Source organism: Mytilus californianus, unplaced genomic scaffold, assembly GCF_021869535.1.
Source record: "Mytilus californianus isolate M0D057914Y unplaced genomic scaffold, xbMytCali1.0.p SCAF_9, whole genome shotgun sequence".
NCBI lineage: Eukaryota > Metazoa > Mollusca > Bivalvia > Mytilida > Mytilidae > Mytilus > Mytilus californianus.
Genome location: NW_026262745.1, coordinates 64,306,777 through 64,325,778, shown reverse-complemented (window position 1 = coordinate 64,325,778; position 19,002 = coordinate 64,306,777). Strand labels below are relative to the sequence as shown.

The following is a 19,002-nucleotide window of genomic DNA, read 5'->3' as shown; positions in this document are numbered from 1 at the left end:
GAAATTGAATACCTTTTTGTTCCTTGGATAAAATGAATCATGAATAGCATATTATTTCAAAGTTACTATTTTTAACAACAAGACACCTGGAGCTCATGATAAATCCTTCAAAAATATGTTAGTAGTCCACATTTATTTCTTTTAGAACATTTCTATCCACAAGATTTAAATTTCATACTCAAAGAAATAGATAGAAATACAAACCAAAAGATGTGTTGATATCCATATGAAATTAAAGAGACATAAAACTTTGTCTTAATCTTTTGTTCACATGAATGACATATTACATTTTAAAAACTAAAAGCAGTTCAATATCTTTTATTTCTAAGAAGGAAGTTCATGTGTGCATGTTGAAATGAAAATAATCAACCATTCAAATGCTTACTTTACCTCAAAATAGAGATGTTGCAGAACTGAAGTACTTGGATACGTATACGTATCGAAGTATTCATATACGTGCGGAACAGTTAAAATGAGTATTTTTTTTGTTGAACTGATCACTCAATAAACATATTGATTTAATCAAAAAGTGGTATATTGTCATGTGTCATTGCATGCTTTATTTATAAACAAAACATTGAGATACTGAAAAATGAAAAATGATATTTAAAGATATAAATCGGAACAAAATTTAACTTCGAGATTCCTTCGAGTGCTCTCTATTCAATTAAGAATGACTCAAAACTTGTGTATATAAAATATCTTCCGTTTTCCTTATGTATTAATACATTAAGTAGCATTTGGAGAACAAGATCATTTAAGGAGCAACCATTTAACTTAAAAAGAAAAGAGGGAGTATGGTTTTTTGTCTGAGTTAGAATTTTTTTCGCGATCAATTTTATTCAGTTTTTCAACGCTAGCAATCGAATAATTTCTCAATATTAAACACCCCATAAAGCATGGGGAAAATCTGAAATTCAGAATATATTTTGTTTTTATCAAATTGGGGGTTAGAATACTTTTTTCATAAAAAAAAAAACTAACAGCCTTCCCTCCTTGAAGTTGAATAGTCGTTACCTTAGATATTTTCACAAATAAAATCCTGTCACATTGGTGACGAGTACCATGACATTATGAATTGTAGAACATTAAAACTAGAAAGAAGCAAATTTTTAATTGAATTATGATATTTGGCTTTTTATAACTCATGCAGGAATGCAAGTTTGAGCATTTTATATTGTGCAATGCTTTACGATTCTATGATCCATCTTTATGTTCGTTAAACAATGTGTAAGTATGTTAACTTGCTCAGTACTTATCACTAAATAGTAAATTTACTTCGACGTATTTCAAAAAAAAAGGTTAAAATAGTTTTAACTAAATACAAAATTTCACAAAACAACTTATTTTGATAGGTTTAATCGTGTTGTATCTTGAAGATGCATGCATAAATTTACATGAGTTTCCACAAAAATGTATCTCTGCCCCGGTAACAGTATTTCTTTGAAAGAAAAACAATCCTTAAAATTGCGTCAATCTTATCATGTTAAGAAAGTCAGGTACATCTTTTCTATTCAAGCTTGTTTTGGTCACCTGTTTTGTCGATTAAATGTTTAATACAGTAACAAAGAGTATATCACCTCGCTTCAAATTTCATTATTCATATATTTCAAAGCTATGTACATGTATATATCAACATTTAAATTTCATATAACTAGAAAATAAAATATATGGGTCAAATATCTTTGTAATGCGTCATCATAACAAGGTAGGCGTGTTTGAATATTAAAATAACATAGTGCATGCATTTAATTTTATTAGACCAATTATTATAATAACATAATTGCATATTAATTATCTTATTCATGAAAGTGATCTTTAAAATAGAAGTCGGATCCCCCTTTTATGCAAAAAAAATTGGACGAGCTTTTAAATTTCATTTTTTTTTAAATTTCATCAGTTGAAAAAAGAATCCCTTTTTTATAGATATTTTAAGTAACTTATAGCCTTCAACTTCTGAAATTTTCTTGTTTACCCTTTCATGAAATGTTTTCATATAATTTTTGAGAATAATAGTGTTTAAATTTTTTTATTGAACTTTAAAAACTTCGTCGTGACAAACAATTATACAATCACATTAAGTGTTATAAAGACATACACATATGTTTAATGAAGAAACCTTTATCTTTCCGAATATTATTTGTACGTAAATCCGTAATGAAGCAATGTAAATAAAATTGCCGAAACGCGTCATCTCTACATGGTCTGTCGTTTTCGTCATGTACGATTTCATATGCTGTGAGTTATAAACTTTTTTTATTTACCGAAGAATTTTGTTATTATAAATTCATTACATATATTATATACATACAGGAATATAATAGTATAAACATTGCGAACAATAATTTAGATAAAAGATTTTAGAACAATGATGAAATACTAAAGCAAATATTTTAATGTAATTGCCTTTTCAGATGACAGTTTTTAGGAATATATTTCAAAGCAAAAATGATTTACGTTAACTTAATCTCATCAGTGTAATTTTTTTTTCGCTCTACAATTCACAAGTGAAACACTTTCTTTATCACAGTTTACCCATACCTCTCAAATACATATCTATGGTATTTATTGATTATTTTTTGTTCGTCCTGAACATAAAATATTTTGTACCACATTGAACAAAGAATAATCAATCATGATATATAGGCATCTCTGTACACAGTGGGATTTACTGAATTTTAAAGGTTCGTTAATAAATTTACATTTATTGCTATTGACTTCACGGCTATCGCTTTAATATGTGCTGAAAGGAGCAAATATTTTTTGCTCTTCTAATCATAGAGAGTGTTGAATGTGACGTACCTGAAACACCACCCCTAGTGGATGTTCCGTCGTCTATGTTTTTATATTTATCAAAATATGCCCATCCCTTTAAAGTGGTTCATGCTGATTTTAGCAGCCCCCAAGTTACACTCACTTCGGAAATTGGTTTATACGTCAAATACGTCTTGGGAATATTCCATTTTACTCATCGCTCGATGTACAACATTTGATTGGTTGAGTTAAACAGCAAACTTCGTAGATACATTGGATACGTTGGAGGAACGTTCCATTTTACCCCACTTGCGATGTACACCATATGATTGGTTGAGTTAAACAGTATACTTTGTAGATACATCGGATACGTTGGAGGAACATTCCATTTGTGATGCTGTTATTTCATTGGCTGTTCGATACGTAAAGAAACTTCACAGGAAGGTTCCATTTTACTTGTCGTGCTAATCAAGCGAACCTTGCTCAACTTCAGTGTACTCGTTATTTGATTGGTTTAGATATACGTACATTGGTTTAAAGAAACTTATCTGGAATATTCTGTTTTAAGCCTCTATGGAGTGTCTTGGTTTATGTTGCACCTGATATTTTTGTATGTAATAAAATCGAAATTAAACGTCACAAAAAATGAGAAAAAAAAACCAAGTATCTTAATCACGATTATGTGTTGGATCCTATAAGAAAACGTTGAACTCAAACACACCTTAAGCCAAAAGTTCAGAAAGTTGAACACACCTTATATAATAAACGAGGCGTGTTTGAATTACAATTATGGATACGTCGAAGGAACATTCCATTTTTGATGCTGTTATTTCATTGGCTGCTAGATACGTACAGAAGCTTCTTAGGAAAGTCAATTGTATTTGTCGTGCTCATTAAGTGGACCTAGCTCGACGTCAACTACTTTTACTCATCTTTTTGGTTAATCTATACATAAAGTGGTTTTTCAGAAACTTTTTCAATTTTTTATTTCAAGTATCTAAGTGATATATTCCCTTTTTCTTGCTCAGAATTTCACATGATAAATATGTTATTATTATTTGTGGACATTAATCATTGACTAAAACTATCATTTCATGAACTGTTCATTTCGGTATTCAATGTAGCCTATTAGGTTTGACTTTTACATTAACTATATCTATGTTAAAATTCATTTGGCTAGGATCAAATTTGAAAAAAAAAACATGAAAGGAATTTTGATTTAAAAAAAGGCAGGATAAACTAATAAAAAAGGGAGGACCGAAGAGAAGATACAATAAATAGGCTGGAATTTGTTTTTTTTTCTTCTCCCCCCCCCTCCCCCCCCCCCCCCCCCCGGAGAAAAATCAATTAATAGCTCCCTAATAGGTCCTGCCTTTTTATTACTTTATTTTGACTTTTTTAACATAAAATGTCATCCTGCTTTCTTTTTGCTAAGTTGCTCATCCTGTATTTTTTTTACTCACTTTTTCTCAAATTTTCATCCTAGCCCCCACCCCTTAAAAATCAAATGGTTGCTGCCTAACCTTAGCTTTGATTTATTTCATGAATACCTATTACACAAAACTGGAGCTATGCTAGACATTCCGTTTAACTTTGACTTTTTAATGTCCCTTTGGTTTCCTCCGCCTCTTGTATATAAAGGATTGTTGTGTTTTAATTTCAGAATTATTTATTTTTATTGAACACTTGAATTCTATCAATCTTCAAAATATGCAATAACAAATGCGATTTTCATATATATGGTACATGTAGCTGAATTTTATATTCCATTTTTTTTCTAATTGTCATACGAACTATGATTTTTTTGCCTAATATTTTGTCTATTAATTATGAAATCCATTAGGTCTGTGTCGAGAATTCATATTTAACAGTCTTACCACAACAGCCATTCGTTTATTCTAAGCAATACCGTTCGCTAAAATACAAATGGAATACCCTTGACGAAGATAATCACTGTTTATATTTAAATCATGCTGTTAAGAATAAAAAAATACAACATCGGACCAGTTGCCGCCACGGTCAACTCTTTTTTCTCAATTACTGTTTATTTACCTTGTCATACATGCGAAGTAATACCGGACGACTAAAACACTCAAGCAAACATTCTGCGGTTAATTGTTAGTGTTCGTACACAACATAGATAGATATCAACTGCAAACATTAAGTAAGCAATGTAGTTTAAAAATTTAATCTTTGATAATTCATTATAGCAGATATAGAATCCAAACGGCCTATTCAGGAATTTTTCAAACATCGCTTTAAACGTGAAAAAGGTCGACGAAATACTTTAAAACAGTTATTACAATTATCGTGTGGCACGTCTTAATTTTACATAGCTTCACTCCTTCATATAAGGACAAGGGAATGAGAAATCGTGTATACTACGAATACATGTAATACTCATTTTAGCATATTCACAAATACTTCATATACGTTCCGTCATATACGGATACGTCCTCGATACGTGAGTTCTGCAACAGCTCTCTTAATTATGAGTCATTGTATCGTAAAAAGTAGTCTTATTATATGAAATAATAGAAAGACGTGTTACAATTAATCATAACATATGTTTACTTTATTTTATACAGTGCCCGTTTTTCAACTGATAATTCAAGGTAATATTTGTTTTTTGAAAGTTGTTTTGTGAGTTCACTTTGTATATTAGATTGATTACGCAAAAATAGTTAGAAATACAATTCCCTTTGACAAGAATCCTTGAACAGAAGGATCGGCGTCAAAAAGACAACGAGCGCGGTTTGAAATCACAATCTTAAAATGACAGGCTAGTGATCACTGAATTGCACTAAATGTATAGGATTGGCATTAAGACCCATGTATGACATGTGGAAGAAGAAACTTTCATTAATCATATGCTAATGAAAGTAGATTGAAATAAGTTGAATGACTCCCATTTACGTTTTCTTATAAAGGAATCGATGCTATCAATATCAGCAACCTTCTTCATCAAGAGGTACTATATGAATTTCGAATTTATTTTCAAAATCAGTCTGTTCCTATTGTTACCTACAGTTATACCAAAAAATTTGCACCTTAAGATTTTAATTATAACCAGTATTGCAGGACCTTGACTTAAAGAAATACCTAACAAATACCTCTGACATGTGACTGTTTCCACTTGCTTTATCTTTCAAACTACTATATCCATGGCAGTACATACGATCTGGTTGACTGTACTAGTTCAGGCATATGATAGTCTTTTTCGATTCGTTTATGTTGTTTGTGCTTTTGAAATTGTTAAGGGTTTTTGGGTTTTGGGTTTTTTGTTTTTTATTTACTTTTCACATAGGGCAGAGTGTTTCCTTTGAAGATATTTATATGAAGATGTAAAATAAAGCTGTTGTGGTATGATTGCCGGAAAGATAACTTTCCACCATAGACAAAAAGGAAATGAAAGTTAACAACATGAACAAGTATAGGTCACATTCCGGCTTTCAACAATACGAAAAACTTATACTGCATAGTCAGCTTTAAATGGCCCCTAAATCACAAACAAGACAATTTATAAGAGAAAAGTAACGGTCTTGTTTGTGTTCAAAACAATGAACGAAAAACAAATATGATCAACAACAACAAACAACATCCACTGAATTACATACATGCAAATGTATACAAAGTGTGGAGGAGTTAAACTATTTTTTTTAAACACCAAACCCTACCCATATTCTGTGACCATGATGGAACCGTACAACATAAAGAAAAACTATAAAACAGTTGTTATCCATTCGTTTGATGTGTTTTAACTTTTGATTAAGAACTTTCCGTTTTGAATTTTCCTCGGCGTTCAGTAGTCTTTTGACTTTTTTCTAACCTTTCTAAATGTAACATAGGCTTGATCTTAGTCTAAGATATATGATTATTTTCATTAGTAGTTAATGGCATTGCACTAGCTGTCAGTAACTGCGGGTATGCTGAGATTTGTGTTTTATTGTCTTTTTTTGGCGATGTATTAGTACCCAGCCAAGTCTACTTTGTGTTTTGTTAGATATATTTCTGTATTCATCTGATGAATTAAGCAATTGTCAAATGATTTTATAGTTTGTTCTCATGCTGTTCTGTTACACCTCTGTCCCAGATTAGTGGAGCGTTGAGCGCGCATCGCCATGTTCATTCGCGCCTCATTCTTTATGTGCCTGTCCCAAGTCATCAAGTCAGGAGCCTGTAGTTTAGTGGATGTTGTATGTTCATGTTTGTTATAATTGTTTTTTAGTAAACTGTTTTGTTATAAATTTTGCCTTTAGTTTTCTCAATTCAATTGTATTATATTTACATTTCAGGGCTTTTTATTGTCGACAATACGGTATGAGTTTCCTGCTCCTTGTTGAAGGCCATTTGGTTGCCTATAACTGCTTACATCCCTCCCGTTTACGCTTTTTGGGATAATTGTCTCTTGGTGGATATAGTTGTTTCATTGGCAATCATATCACATCTCCTTTTTAGCTAACCTGGCCCAAAGGGCCAGTTGAGTTTTTCTCATCACTTGGCGTCCGTCGTCATCCGTCGTTGTTAACTTTAACAGAAAACTTCCCCAGGTCAAGATCTATCTGCCCTGAAATTTTCAGACAAATCGGACATCCCGTTTTAGGTTGCTGCCCCTGACTTGGTAATTTTAAGGAAATTTTTCAGTTTTCTTGAATATTATTATAGATAGAGATAACCTGTAAACAGCAATAATGTTCGGCAAAGTAAGATCTACAAATAATTCAAATGACCAAAATGGTCAATTGACCCAATAAGGAGTTATTGCCCTTTAAAGTTAATGTTCAACAATTTTTTGTAAATTTCTGTAATCTTTTATAAAAGTCTTCTCCTCTGATACAACTGAGACAAATGTAACCATACTTTGCCACAATCATTTTTAATGTATCCAGTTTAAAAAATGTGTATAATGACCCTACCTGCCAACCAACATGTCAGACATTGCTAAAAATAAAACATAGGGGTAAAATGCAGTTTTTGGCTTATATCTCTGAAACTAAAGCAAAAGTAACACGGTTGCATTATTTCATGCATCAATTGTAAATAAAAATATCAGGTGAGCGACACAGGCTCCTTGGAGCCTCTAGTTTTATAATGCTGATGAGTCTATTAAAGAGAAATTTAAAATAATTTAATGTGTGTTAACCTATTGGGACTGGTATTTGTTTCGTCATAAGAACTTTAAAAGAGTTTTCGACAGGTATTTTATTAAAAGTAGATTGGGAGATAAACATTCAAAAACTCGTTGGAAGTACTTGATAAATTTTGCATGCATATATTGGTGATTTTGAATCTGTTCAAAGTGTGTTTTGATTTTTCTACCCTATATACCAATTTGCCTCCTATTCTTATTAAGAAAAAATATACACACCTAATTAAATGGGCATTTAAAAAGTCGGAATGCGAATACATATGTTCAAACTCTTTTAGGTCATTTTTTAGTAGCAACAAACAAAAGAACTATGTCAACTGGACATGTTTTGATACTATATCTGCCCTTGAATTTTTACTTGATAACATTTTTGTTCGCTTTGGAGATTCCGTATATAGTCAAGTTATCGGAATTCCAATGGGGACTAACTGTGCACCACTTATTGTGGACCTATTTTTGTATTGTTATGAGTTACAATTTATGACTAAAATCAGCAAAGACCCATCGAAACAACATCTTATACTAAAATTTAACAATACTTTTAGATATTTGGATAATATATTGGCTCTCAATAATGACGACTTCAGTATGTATACTAAAGAAATTTATCCTGTTGAACTTACTTTAAATAAAGCTAATACTAACAATGACCACTGTCCTTTCCTCGATCTTGATATCTATATCATTAACGGGAAGCTTAATACAAAAATTTATGATAAAAGAAATGATTTTTCATTTCCTATCGTTAATTATCCATTTTTAGATGGTGACGTTCCCTCGTCACCATCTTATGGTGTTTATATATCTCAACTTGTACGATTCGCTCGTGTATGTAACAACGTATTAGATTTTAGCGAGAGAAATTTATGTATTACTGAAAAATTATTACACCAGAGTTTTCGATATCATAAACTAGCCAAACATTTACTAAATTTTATCATCGGTATGAGGACACCATTCGTAAATATAAATCAACATGCAGACATCTTATACGTTCGGGTATTTCACATCCAATCTGTTATGGTAATATTCTTTACAAAGCACAAAAATGTCAGTATTCACCTCAAAAGCTAACAAAACCTTTAAACAGACTTATTAAGAAGGGATATAGTTACGATACTGTTGTCAGGTCATTAAAGATTGCATATTTTGGCTTTAATATTGATTCACTTATAGGGTCTTTGCATCGGATTAAACACATTTATTCTAAAACCAGTTGTTGGCATGACACGGGTTATGTGCTTCTCATATATTTTATGACGGTATAATACTAAACCCTTAACAGGAGGGATTGTGCCTGATATTCATATGATGAAGACATAATCTTTCCATCATTTTAATTGAGGTCTGGAGCTGGCATGTCAGTAACTGCTTGTAGTCTGTTGTTATTTATGTATTATTGTCATTTTGTTTATTTTCTTTTGTTTCCTTTTCTGACATCGGACTCGGACTTCTCTTATACTGAGTTTTACTGTGCGTACTGTTGTGCGTTTGTTTTTCTACATTGGTTAGAGGTATAGGGGGAGGGTTGAGACCTCAAAAAACATGTTTAACTCCGCCGCATTTTTGCGCCTGCCCAAGTCAGGAGCCTCTGGCCTTTGTTAGTCTTGTATCATTTTTTATTTTAGTTTCCTGTGTATAATTTGGAGTTTAGTAAGACGTCCATTATCACTGAACTAGTATACTTATTTGTTTAGGGGCCAGCTGAAGGACGCCTCCGCGTGCGGGAGTTTCTCGCTGCATTGAAGACCCATTGGTGGCGTTCGGCTGTTGTCTGCTCTATGGTCGGGTTGTTGTCTCTTTGACACATTCCCCATTTCAATTTTCAATTTTATTCAAGAGATGAATTGACTTTCTATTATAACCAAATGTAATTATAAAAACTTTTGACCGCAGTGTTAGCACTGATGGCATTTTTTTCCCCAACTTAACACAACAGAGAGAAAAAACCACTTTTTTACAAAACAAAAACAAAATTCAATTCAACTTGAGATAATATTTCACTCAGATGTTTTCTTTTTTTTAGCACAACTAACAGTACAACGTCAAAGTGAGTATTATGATCATGACACATGTGCTAGTAGTTATGTATACATCTAGTTTTCTTTGCCTTTCCGTTATTGATACATTTTACAGGTATCAACAAGAAACCCCACATATTTTAGAATATTTTCATTACAAATAAATGTATGTTGAAAAATTTCATATAAATAATATATATTTCCTCGTATATACTGAACACATTTAAATAACAGCTTACGTATATACTTTAAAAATCTTCAGCCTTTGGTTACTTAACCGGGTTGGAAGAAAGTCACATATCGGCTTTCATTATGATAAAATCGGACTTAAAGAAAAGGTTCAATCAATTCCTCTAGCATTTTAATGATCAGAACTTTGAAACATAGTGTTCACGTAAATGTTGTCGCTCGGAATTTCACATAGTGTAGATAGTTTTAGATAGTTTTATTTCATTGTCTGTTTCGCATGCGACGAAAGGTTTCTAAGAATATATTAGTAAAAAGTCAACTATATTTGGTGTTTTGAATGAGTTGCAGGTGAACATGGACGTTTGGCAAACTCATCCTTCGTGTACCTGCTTTTAATGGTTCATTGATAAAAGTTAAGATTTACTTGCACACTGATTTCTTAACATGTATTGGAAGTTTTGCAAGTTTGAAATTGTTGTAGATGTAAGCGAGTAGTTAAAACAATCACTAAATTAAATATAGGTCATCGAGAAAATCGAAGCCGAAAATTGGTGATCTTGGCAAAGTTATGTTGTTAAAGAAGATATTATTCGTCATTAATGTATAATATTGAATAATTTTTAAGCTGTTATGAGTGAACATACATGTGAGGGGGAAATAAATTCATATAAAATCATTAGTTTATTATTCAAGTCCTGCTAGAAGTCACGAATACGATGTTAGAAGTACAACTATTTTAACTTTAAAATTTAGAAATCTTAGTTTTCTTACATCCTTTTTATACTTGCATTTTAATTTAACCGTCTTCAGTCAAACTTGTTCAAAATAGTTCATTTAAATATATTTTCACCTTGATAGATCTTGAGAAAAATCGTTTTAAAAGAAAAAAGAAATGTCTGCCCCTTTATCCGACTGTGTTACAAGTGAGAGGTTTAGCTAGCTATAAAAGAAAATGCCTGTATCAAGTCAACAATATGCCAGTTGTTATCCATTCGTTTAATGTATTTGTAATTTTGATTTTGCCATCTGATTAGCGACTTTCTGTTTTTAATTTTCTTCGGAGTCCGGTATTTTTGTGATTTTTCTTTTATGTCAATATCAACGTTATCGCGAAAATGCTGAAATTTGTTTGCTGATAATATTAACGTCTCCCGCCATTTTCCCCCTTAAGAGCATTGACGTGATTTTAGGTATCTGATAACTTTTAAGCTACCTTAAAAGAATATGACATACTCATCTGATCTTTTTGAGAAATTTGTTATTGTTTCGACAACATTCCATTTCTTTTATTTGTTATTTGATTTATCCTTGCAAAAAAAACCTATAATATTTGGAAACAAAAAATAAAAAGTGTTGCTTTATTTAAAAACAAATGAAGATAAGCAGGAGACATTATACAATGAAAAGTATAATAAAAAAAACAATACCATGGCCAACATTTGAACGACGAAAGAATAAAAATCATAATAAAAAAAAACACATGATATGTACTTAATTCTTAGCAATACGAACCCCACTCACATATGTTTTGTTTAAAAATTAACTAAAATATAACACATTTCCAATGTACATTCTAGGGTAACAGAGATCTTCACAGTTATCAAAGAAGCCTGTGACAATGAGATCACACCATTCTTTGCCTTAATAATCTGTGTCTGGGGTAAGTTTTATGATTTAGCATTTGTTCAAGGGCTGATTAATGTATTTCTATTTCTATTTATTTAAATCAACTGATTTATACATGCGATCAAGATTGAAAAAAAAACTATGGTGAAAAGTTTGTTAATGATTGTTTAAAAAATAATCTACTATTTGCATGTGTAGCACCAAACCTATAGACACCCCATCAAAACCTAAGTTGATACAAAAAAAAATACTTACTAACTGAATTGTAATTTTTAGATACCGTAATTATTCATGTGTGTATCATGTTTCAGGACGTTACAGTATTTTTTAAAAAGTAATTGGATAATGCATTCTAAAGTTATACGTGGATTTATTAGCAAGTTTTATTTCTCTTATAAATAAGCCATAGGGCGTATTAATACCGTAAATTATGCATTTTCTATTACGTATCTGCATTTGTGATCTCAGCATAAAACAACTAAGCAAAAACCTAAACAATATATATATGTTAAAACAAATAAGAAAACATTTTTTAGGAACAATATTTCTGAAACTATGGAAACGAAAATCTGCTACATTAGCCCATAAATGGTATGTAGACGAATTTGAAGTGACAGAACCAGACAGACCAAAGTTTTACGGAACACGATTTCGAAAAGTAAGATATACTTTAATCTACCATTATATCATACTTTGTATCAAAATAGCACATTTGTTTGACCACACAAAACAACAATCGCAGTAAAGTTAAACAGATTGATTTACAGTTTATCATTCCATCTTAAACTCTGTTGACGCGTGAGTGATTGAGAATTGCTTTACCTTGTATCATTTCCCATATTTTTTAAACGTAACATGTTTAATTGAGACTTGAAATAGGGAATGTATCAAAGAGACAATAACCCGATCAAAAAACATAAATCAGCCGAAGCATACCAATGGGTCTTCATCCCACAATAGTGGATTGATAATTGGATCTCATCTAACCTTAAGACATCACAAAATTTATAACCTATGGAAGCGTATTAGGACCATCCTTTTTTATTTTTTGTTTCAAGTTGTCGACTTTAATCTTGAAATTATCAACTTTCATCTTGGAAAAATCAACTATGATCTTAGATGTATCAACTTTTATCTTCGAATTATCAACTTTTATCTTCGAATTATCAACTTTTATCTTCGAATTATCAAATTTTATCTTCGAATTATCAAATTTGATATTGGAATTTGCAACTTTAATTTTAAATTACCAACATTAAACTTGGAAATTATCAAACATTAATCCTGGAATTGTCAACTTTAATCTTGGAATTGTCAACTTTAATCTTGGAATTTTTAACTTTAATCTTGGAATTGTCAACTTTAATCTCGGAATTTTTAATTTTAATTTTGGAATTTTCAACTTTAATCTGGAAATTATCAACATTAATTTTGAATTACTAACATTAAACTTGGGAACTCCAATTTTAATCTTCCGACACTGATTTTACCGACTTTCTTTGATGGAGTGAATCTCTGAATTGTACGGAAGCGTATTAGGGCTGTCCTATTTTAATTTATTTTTTCAAATTGTCGACTATAATCATGGAATTATCAACTTTAATCTTGGAATTTCATACTTTAATCTTTGAACTCCAACTTTATTTTTGGAATTTCCAACTTTAATCTTGGAATTATCAATTTAAAACTTTGAATTATCAACATTAACCTTGGAATTATCAACATAAGTCTTGGAATTATCAACTTTAATACTTCAGGACTGTAATGCATTGATGTTTTAATTCGTTCATTTTCAAGCGTTTATCTGTCTTATCTTTATTTATTGTAAACTTGTTTTCAGCATCCAGTGACAAGGAATGACGACTGGTATTTTTCAAAAAAAAATAAGCTACGACAGTACCTGTTATCTGGGGTGACAATAGTCTTCATGTTATGTGTTGTTTTGGCAAGTGTGACTGGCGTTATTGTTTACAGAGTGGCTGCTAGTGTTCACTTCTGTCCAAACATGTGTGCCCTAGCATGTTTTTTCGTAACATCGATTGTTTCAACTTTGCTTAATGCAATATCAATTTTGATACTGAGCAAGGTAATTTGAATACAAGAGAGAAGAGCATGAACATTTAAAAAAAATACAGTACACAACATCTATCAAATGGAAAATGGAAAGCAACCCGTCATTATAGACAATCACATCTATAAAGAGATATAGGAAGGTGTGGTATGAGTGCCAATGAGACAACTCTCCATCCAAGTTACAATTTATAAAAGTAAACCAGAGTCTATTTACTGATTCGACTAAAATTGCAAATACCCAAATAAGGAGTAGATTGACGAATACAGCCATATATGTTATTTGTATGTCTTGTTTTATCTTGCTCCTCATGTTTTTTATTTAAAGTTTTATCTATCTATTAGAATAAGTAATAATGAGACAAAGACATTTTTTTTCAAAAATGATCATTACAACATATAAAGGTGAAAAATTATGGTCGATGACGCACGACGACGTACGCCATGTGATGAGAAAAAACTTTGTTAGTCCTGTTAGCATAACATTTAATGTTAAAAACAAATTGGTTTTCATGTATCATTTCAATAATTTTAAAAAGTACATGGAAAAAGTGATAATAATGGTTTATTTCTAAATTTTGAAATGAATTCGCCATAAAATAAATATATCATTAATTTAGTCAATTGTTGAACTGACCAATCAATCATAAACTAAACATTAAATATATTTTCTTTTAAATTACATTATTATTTTGTTAAAATTTTATCATTGAGATTAAATTCGATACCAAGTGATCATTTTTCGCTAATAAGTATTCAGATGACACAGTGCCTAGGATAATACTTTAAAATGTCAACTGGTAGAATATCTGGTTAACTTTGAAAGAATTAAGTTATAGTTTGCATACATTTTATTATTATATTTAACCTAAGGGTAACGAAAACAGTTTATAAAACATGGCTGTGATATTAGTTTTCTTTGTCACACTTTAACTAGTATTTTTTTTCTTTTTTCTTGGTGTTCTTTTACACAATATAATTTGACCTCATTGATTCCATATTAATGTGACCTTCAATGAACCGCTTAGCTGGAGATAGGTTATGCATATGTTCAGTTATAAATGGGAAAAGAATGTCAGAATTGGAAGTGAAACAAAGATGAACTATTTGGTTGACTGATTCGATCAACAAAACAAATTTACTGAAATAGTCATAGAAAATTCCAAATAAACGTGGTCGCAATATGCGTATATTTATACGTATGTTTATATCGGATTATATGACCGTTAGATGTCTTCTGAGGTCATATCGATGTTTAATTTGATGCCAAAAATACACACGAAATGTTGATTCATATCATCAGTATCATGCATTTTCAATTGTTTATTATAGACTTTTGTAGTTGGATATACAAGTACGTTATCAATCAAAAATGAGAATTAAAGTCAAAACGGTGAAAATGAATTGGATACTTAATGCCTCTTTAAAGACATGACATAAAATGTCCAATTATATAAAAGAGGAATAAATATTTGAGACATTCTAAATAGGTAGTAAACTACTTAATTTGTATAGAGTTATATAGCCAATAAAAAGAGAGACAATGAACAATCTGAACAACGAAAGGTGATATAAAATGTGTAACTGAATGAAAACAAAGAACTCAATAAAGCTCAAGTGAAATTTGAAATCATCCGTGTTTCTTTATTTCTGAAACAAACATAAAAAAAATCAAAATATTCTATATCGTTTGGTAAAGGTTTTCAAATTGATCAAATTTTTATAGGTAAATTTTGTGACAGAAACACTGATATTTCTTATATTTGAATGCTGAGAAATTTGTGCTTGCATGCTCTATGAAGTCTAAATTGATTTCAATTACTCCTCTCGTTGAGTATCTTGGCATGTAGGGGATATCTCCTTAATAGTAGAGGAAACAGTAAAAAAAAACATTTTAAAAGGCAAACTTCACAACAAACGTTCATTAAACAAAACAGAACGCAAATCAGACACTGGGATTACGAAAGTATAATATGTCCATAACTTCAAAATGTATATTTTCGTTGTAGCTGTATGGTTGCATGGCTCGAAAACTAACAGACTGGGGTAGGTATTAATTTCAATATTCTTGGAAAACTATACTGAGTTCCTGTATAAAAACACACACAAATCTAGATATTTTCTGTTCCTTCTTTAGACAAATGTTATAATAAACCTCTTAATTCATTCCAAAAACATTTAGCTACACACTTTTGGAGCAGTCTAGCCTTGCAATAACTTTCATTAGTTTTATTCTTGTATTTTTGTGACAAAACTCACAGATTCTATCCACAATAGCTCAAGCTTAACCACATTCAAGTAGTTTAACTTAATGCTCTTTGAAAACATTTCAAAGTTGTTCATTTTGATTGAAATTCAATAACCAAATTTAAAAGTTTCTGATGATTTTGATGCTTCGGAAATTATTGAGCCACACATAGTTTACCAAGTATGAACTGATACATAATCAACACAGACTCATCGAACACTTCGTATTATAATTGAATTGATACATTGATTTTTATTTGTTTTTATATATATTCAAGCGTCCCGATTTGTCAGTAACGCTTTGTCAAATTATTTGTTAGATTATCTGGTTTATAAAAATGTATCTTTTGGAATCAGTTACTTTTATCATCATTCCACGTTTATTGAACTATCAATGAATTCTTTAAAACTTGCACTGTGCGTTTGTCGAACTTCTAGTGACACATGTCCCGGTCAGAATCACTTCATATGAAAGTCAGAAGTTCAGTTTTATTTAGCTTGGTCTTCGCAAGCAACCAATTTTGATTTTGACAGGTATTGCTTGATGTTTAAAGTTTGCATTGATGAAGGAATGAATAATATACCACAACTTGACTCTGTATCACTAAATGTTGGATAATTTAACGGAAGCCATCACGCGTGGGTTGATTTTTATTGAATATCTGTTTTACAGTTGACAATAAATATTTTCTACTTTTCGTGACCATAGTACCGTCATATTGTCCTCGAATGTCACCAACCGAATAAGTTATGTCACCAAGTTAAAACAATTAAATTGACAGCATAACCATTGATAAAAGTGGAACTGAATCCGATTACTCTTCCGGAGCACATGAGATCATCCCGGTTTGTGGACAGATTAGTGTTATTTAATAAAAATATCTCTTAAGTACCGTTCGTCTTAACTGAATATTTAGATTCTACCACTGTATTGAGTGTAATACGATATTTATCCATGCACTCGAGACAGTTGAATTTAAAAAAAAAAGAACATTTCACGTCGTAATCGAATTTTGACAAATGAAGAACTGAGATTAAACGAACCACACGTGGATTAAATAAAAATATTCAACTGGTCATGAAATTGGGTTTAACTTTAATTCATTTTTTATGAAATAATATCATTCGAAAATTTTGAAATGTTTTTTTTTTTTACCTTAGACGTCAATTTAACGGAAATTGCACCGTATTCATTTCCGACGGCCAAACGAAACATAAAGAATAGATAATAAGCTTTCGAATGATTTATTATATAGCCGTATGTTAAGTTGGTGTATTAAAGTCTTTATTTTATTAATGTAACTAACCTACAGTACTCATTCAATGGATATAGTATAAAGACGTCATTAATAGTCAACGAAAAATATAATCGTGTGTAACGTAAAACAATAAGCATTTACACAAAAAGAAATGTGATGTTCATTGCTGTATAGCAATAATGTTTAGGTATATTCTAATTCTTTTATACACACAATATTCAAAGATCTTATTACGGTGTTCAGTTGAGACTCTTTCCAAATAAGCTTATTTAAATATATCTCAGTTAAAAGGTTTTATCAACAACATCACTGCAAATCATGTTACAACTTCGAAAGTTGTGTAATAAAAGAAAATGCCAGCCGAAATAACAAATTCAACTGAGAAAAACAAATAATTATAAATTGCAAAATTGCTAAGGCTTAACAAAACAAAACAATGATACAAGATAACAGTTCGACTTCTACGTTAATTATAAGAGTAGCTCACAATAAAGCTATCAAACCAAGTTCCAAGTGGTCCGTTGTAATTCTGCAGATTATATGTTAAAATGTATTATTATATTATTTATTTATGCCGTTTTTCTGTGCTGCGTGTTCTTCCGTGTTTTTTTTTACTTAATTCCTGTCACGAATTGTTGTCATTAAAACGATATCTTTTTACATTACCATACAAACGTGAGGTTTGACTAGCCATAAAAACTAAGTTCAACCCCCCATTTTTTCTTAAAATGTCCTGTTATGAGTCAAGAATATGGCAGTTGTTATCAAATAGTTTGTATGTATGCTTGCATTTGTTTTGTGTGTAATAGACTTATTACCGGGTTTGTACTAGTATGAGCAACACGACAGGTGCCACATGTAGAACATAATCTGCTTACTCTTCCGAAGCACCTTATATTACCCCCAGTTTTTGGTGAGGTTCGTGTTGCTCAGTGTTCTATGCTATGTTTCCTGCACTATTGTTTTTTGTTTGCTTTTGAACTCGGGGATGAGTCAGTTTATTTTTGACTTATGAGTTTGAAATGTTACTTTGTTTTTTTTCGCCTCTATGAGGAGGAACAAAGATAGATCAACAATTTGTCCAGCTATAAGTACATGTCTACCTCTAGACTTTTTCCGTATACGCTACTGTAGTATTACAACTTTTGTGTGTCAGTCAGTACATCACAGGACATATTTAGTCGTTATTAAAATGTTACCAACGTAAAGTGCATGTATTATTTCCACTGAATGATAAGTATACATTTACATTAATCATTCAACCAAATGCTTTAAATATGTATTTTCCATACTTGTAGAGAATCACAGAACACAGACATCGTATGATGACGCCTTGATTGTAAAGCTGTTTGCCTTTGAGTTTGCTAACAACTACGCTTCATGCTTTTATATAGCCTTCGTAAAAGGGGTTGGTAGATATTTAAGTATACATTGTATCCTCATTATATGCAATGCATAGTCTTAGGTTCTTTTTTTATTTCTTACAAACCATTTTGATTGTGAAGAAAGATATTACACGTTCTTTACAGTTTACTACTCATGCTTAATGGTGAAGTTGAGAGAAATTATTTTTAGAGAATTCGTTTTTTCGTATGAGTATGTTTTTTTAGTGCTCTAATGAGAAACGACAAGAAGTTCGAAAAACAAATGCTTTATGGTGACTGGTATTATATCTTTTGAATTATAT

The 19,002-nt window shown here is 31.0% G+C and overlaps 1 protein-coding gene across 1 annotated transcript in view; it reads left to right on the top strand.

Annotated features, from left to right (window-relative positions):
- LOC127713943 (anoctamin-7-like) overlaps window positions 1–19,002 on the top strand; it is a 53,554-nt gene that overhangs the window by 10,609 nt on the left and 23,943 nt on the right. Inside the window, exons 8-14 of the mRNA XM_052219897.1 lie at window positions 5,343–5,369; window positions 9,930–9,953; window positions 11,691–11,773; window positions 12,276–12,397; window positions 13,580–13,825; window positions 15,819–15,855; window positions 18,614–18,723. Of these exons, the coding sequence (XP_052075857.1) occupies window positions 5,343–5,369; window positions 9,930–9,953; window positions 11,691–11,773; window positions 12,276–12,397; window positions 13,580–13,825; window positions 15,819–15,855; window positions 18,614–18,723 (649 nt within the window). The remainder of the gene's footprint in view (window positions 1–5,342; window positions 5,370–9,929; window positions 9,954–11,690; window positions 11,774–12,275; window positions 12,398–13,579; window positions 13,826–15,818; window positions 15,856–18,613; window positions 18,724–19,002) is intronic.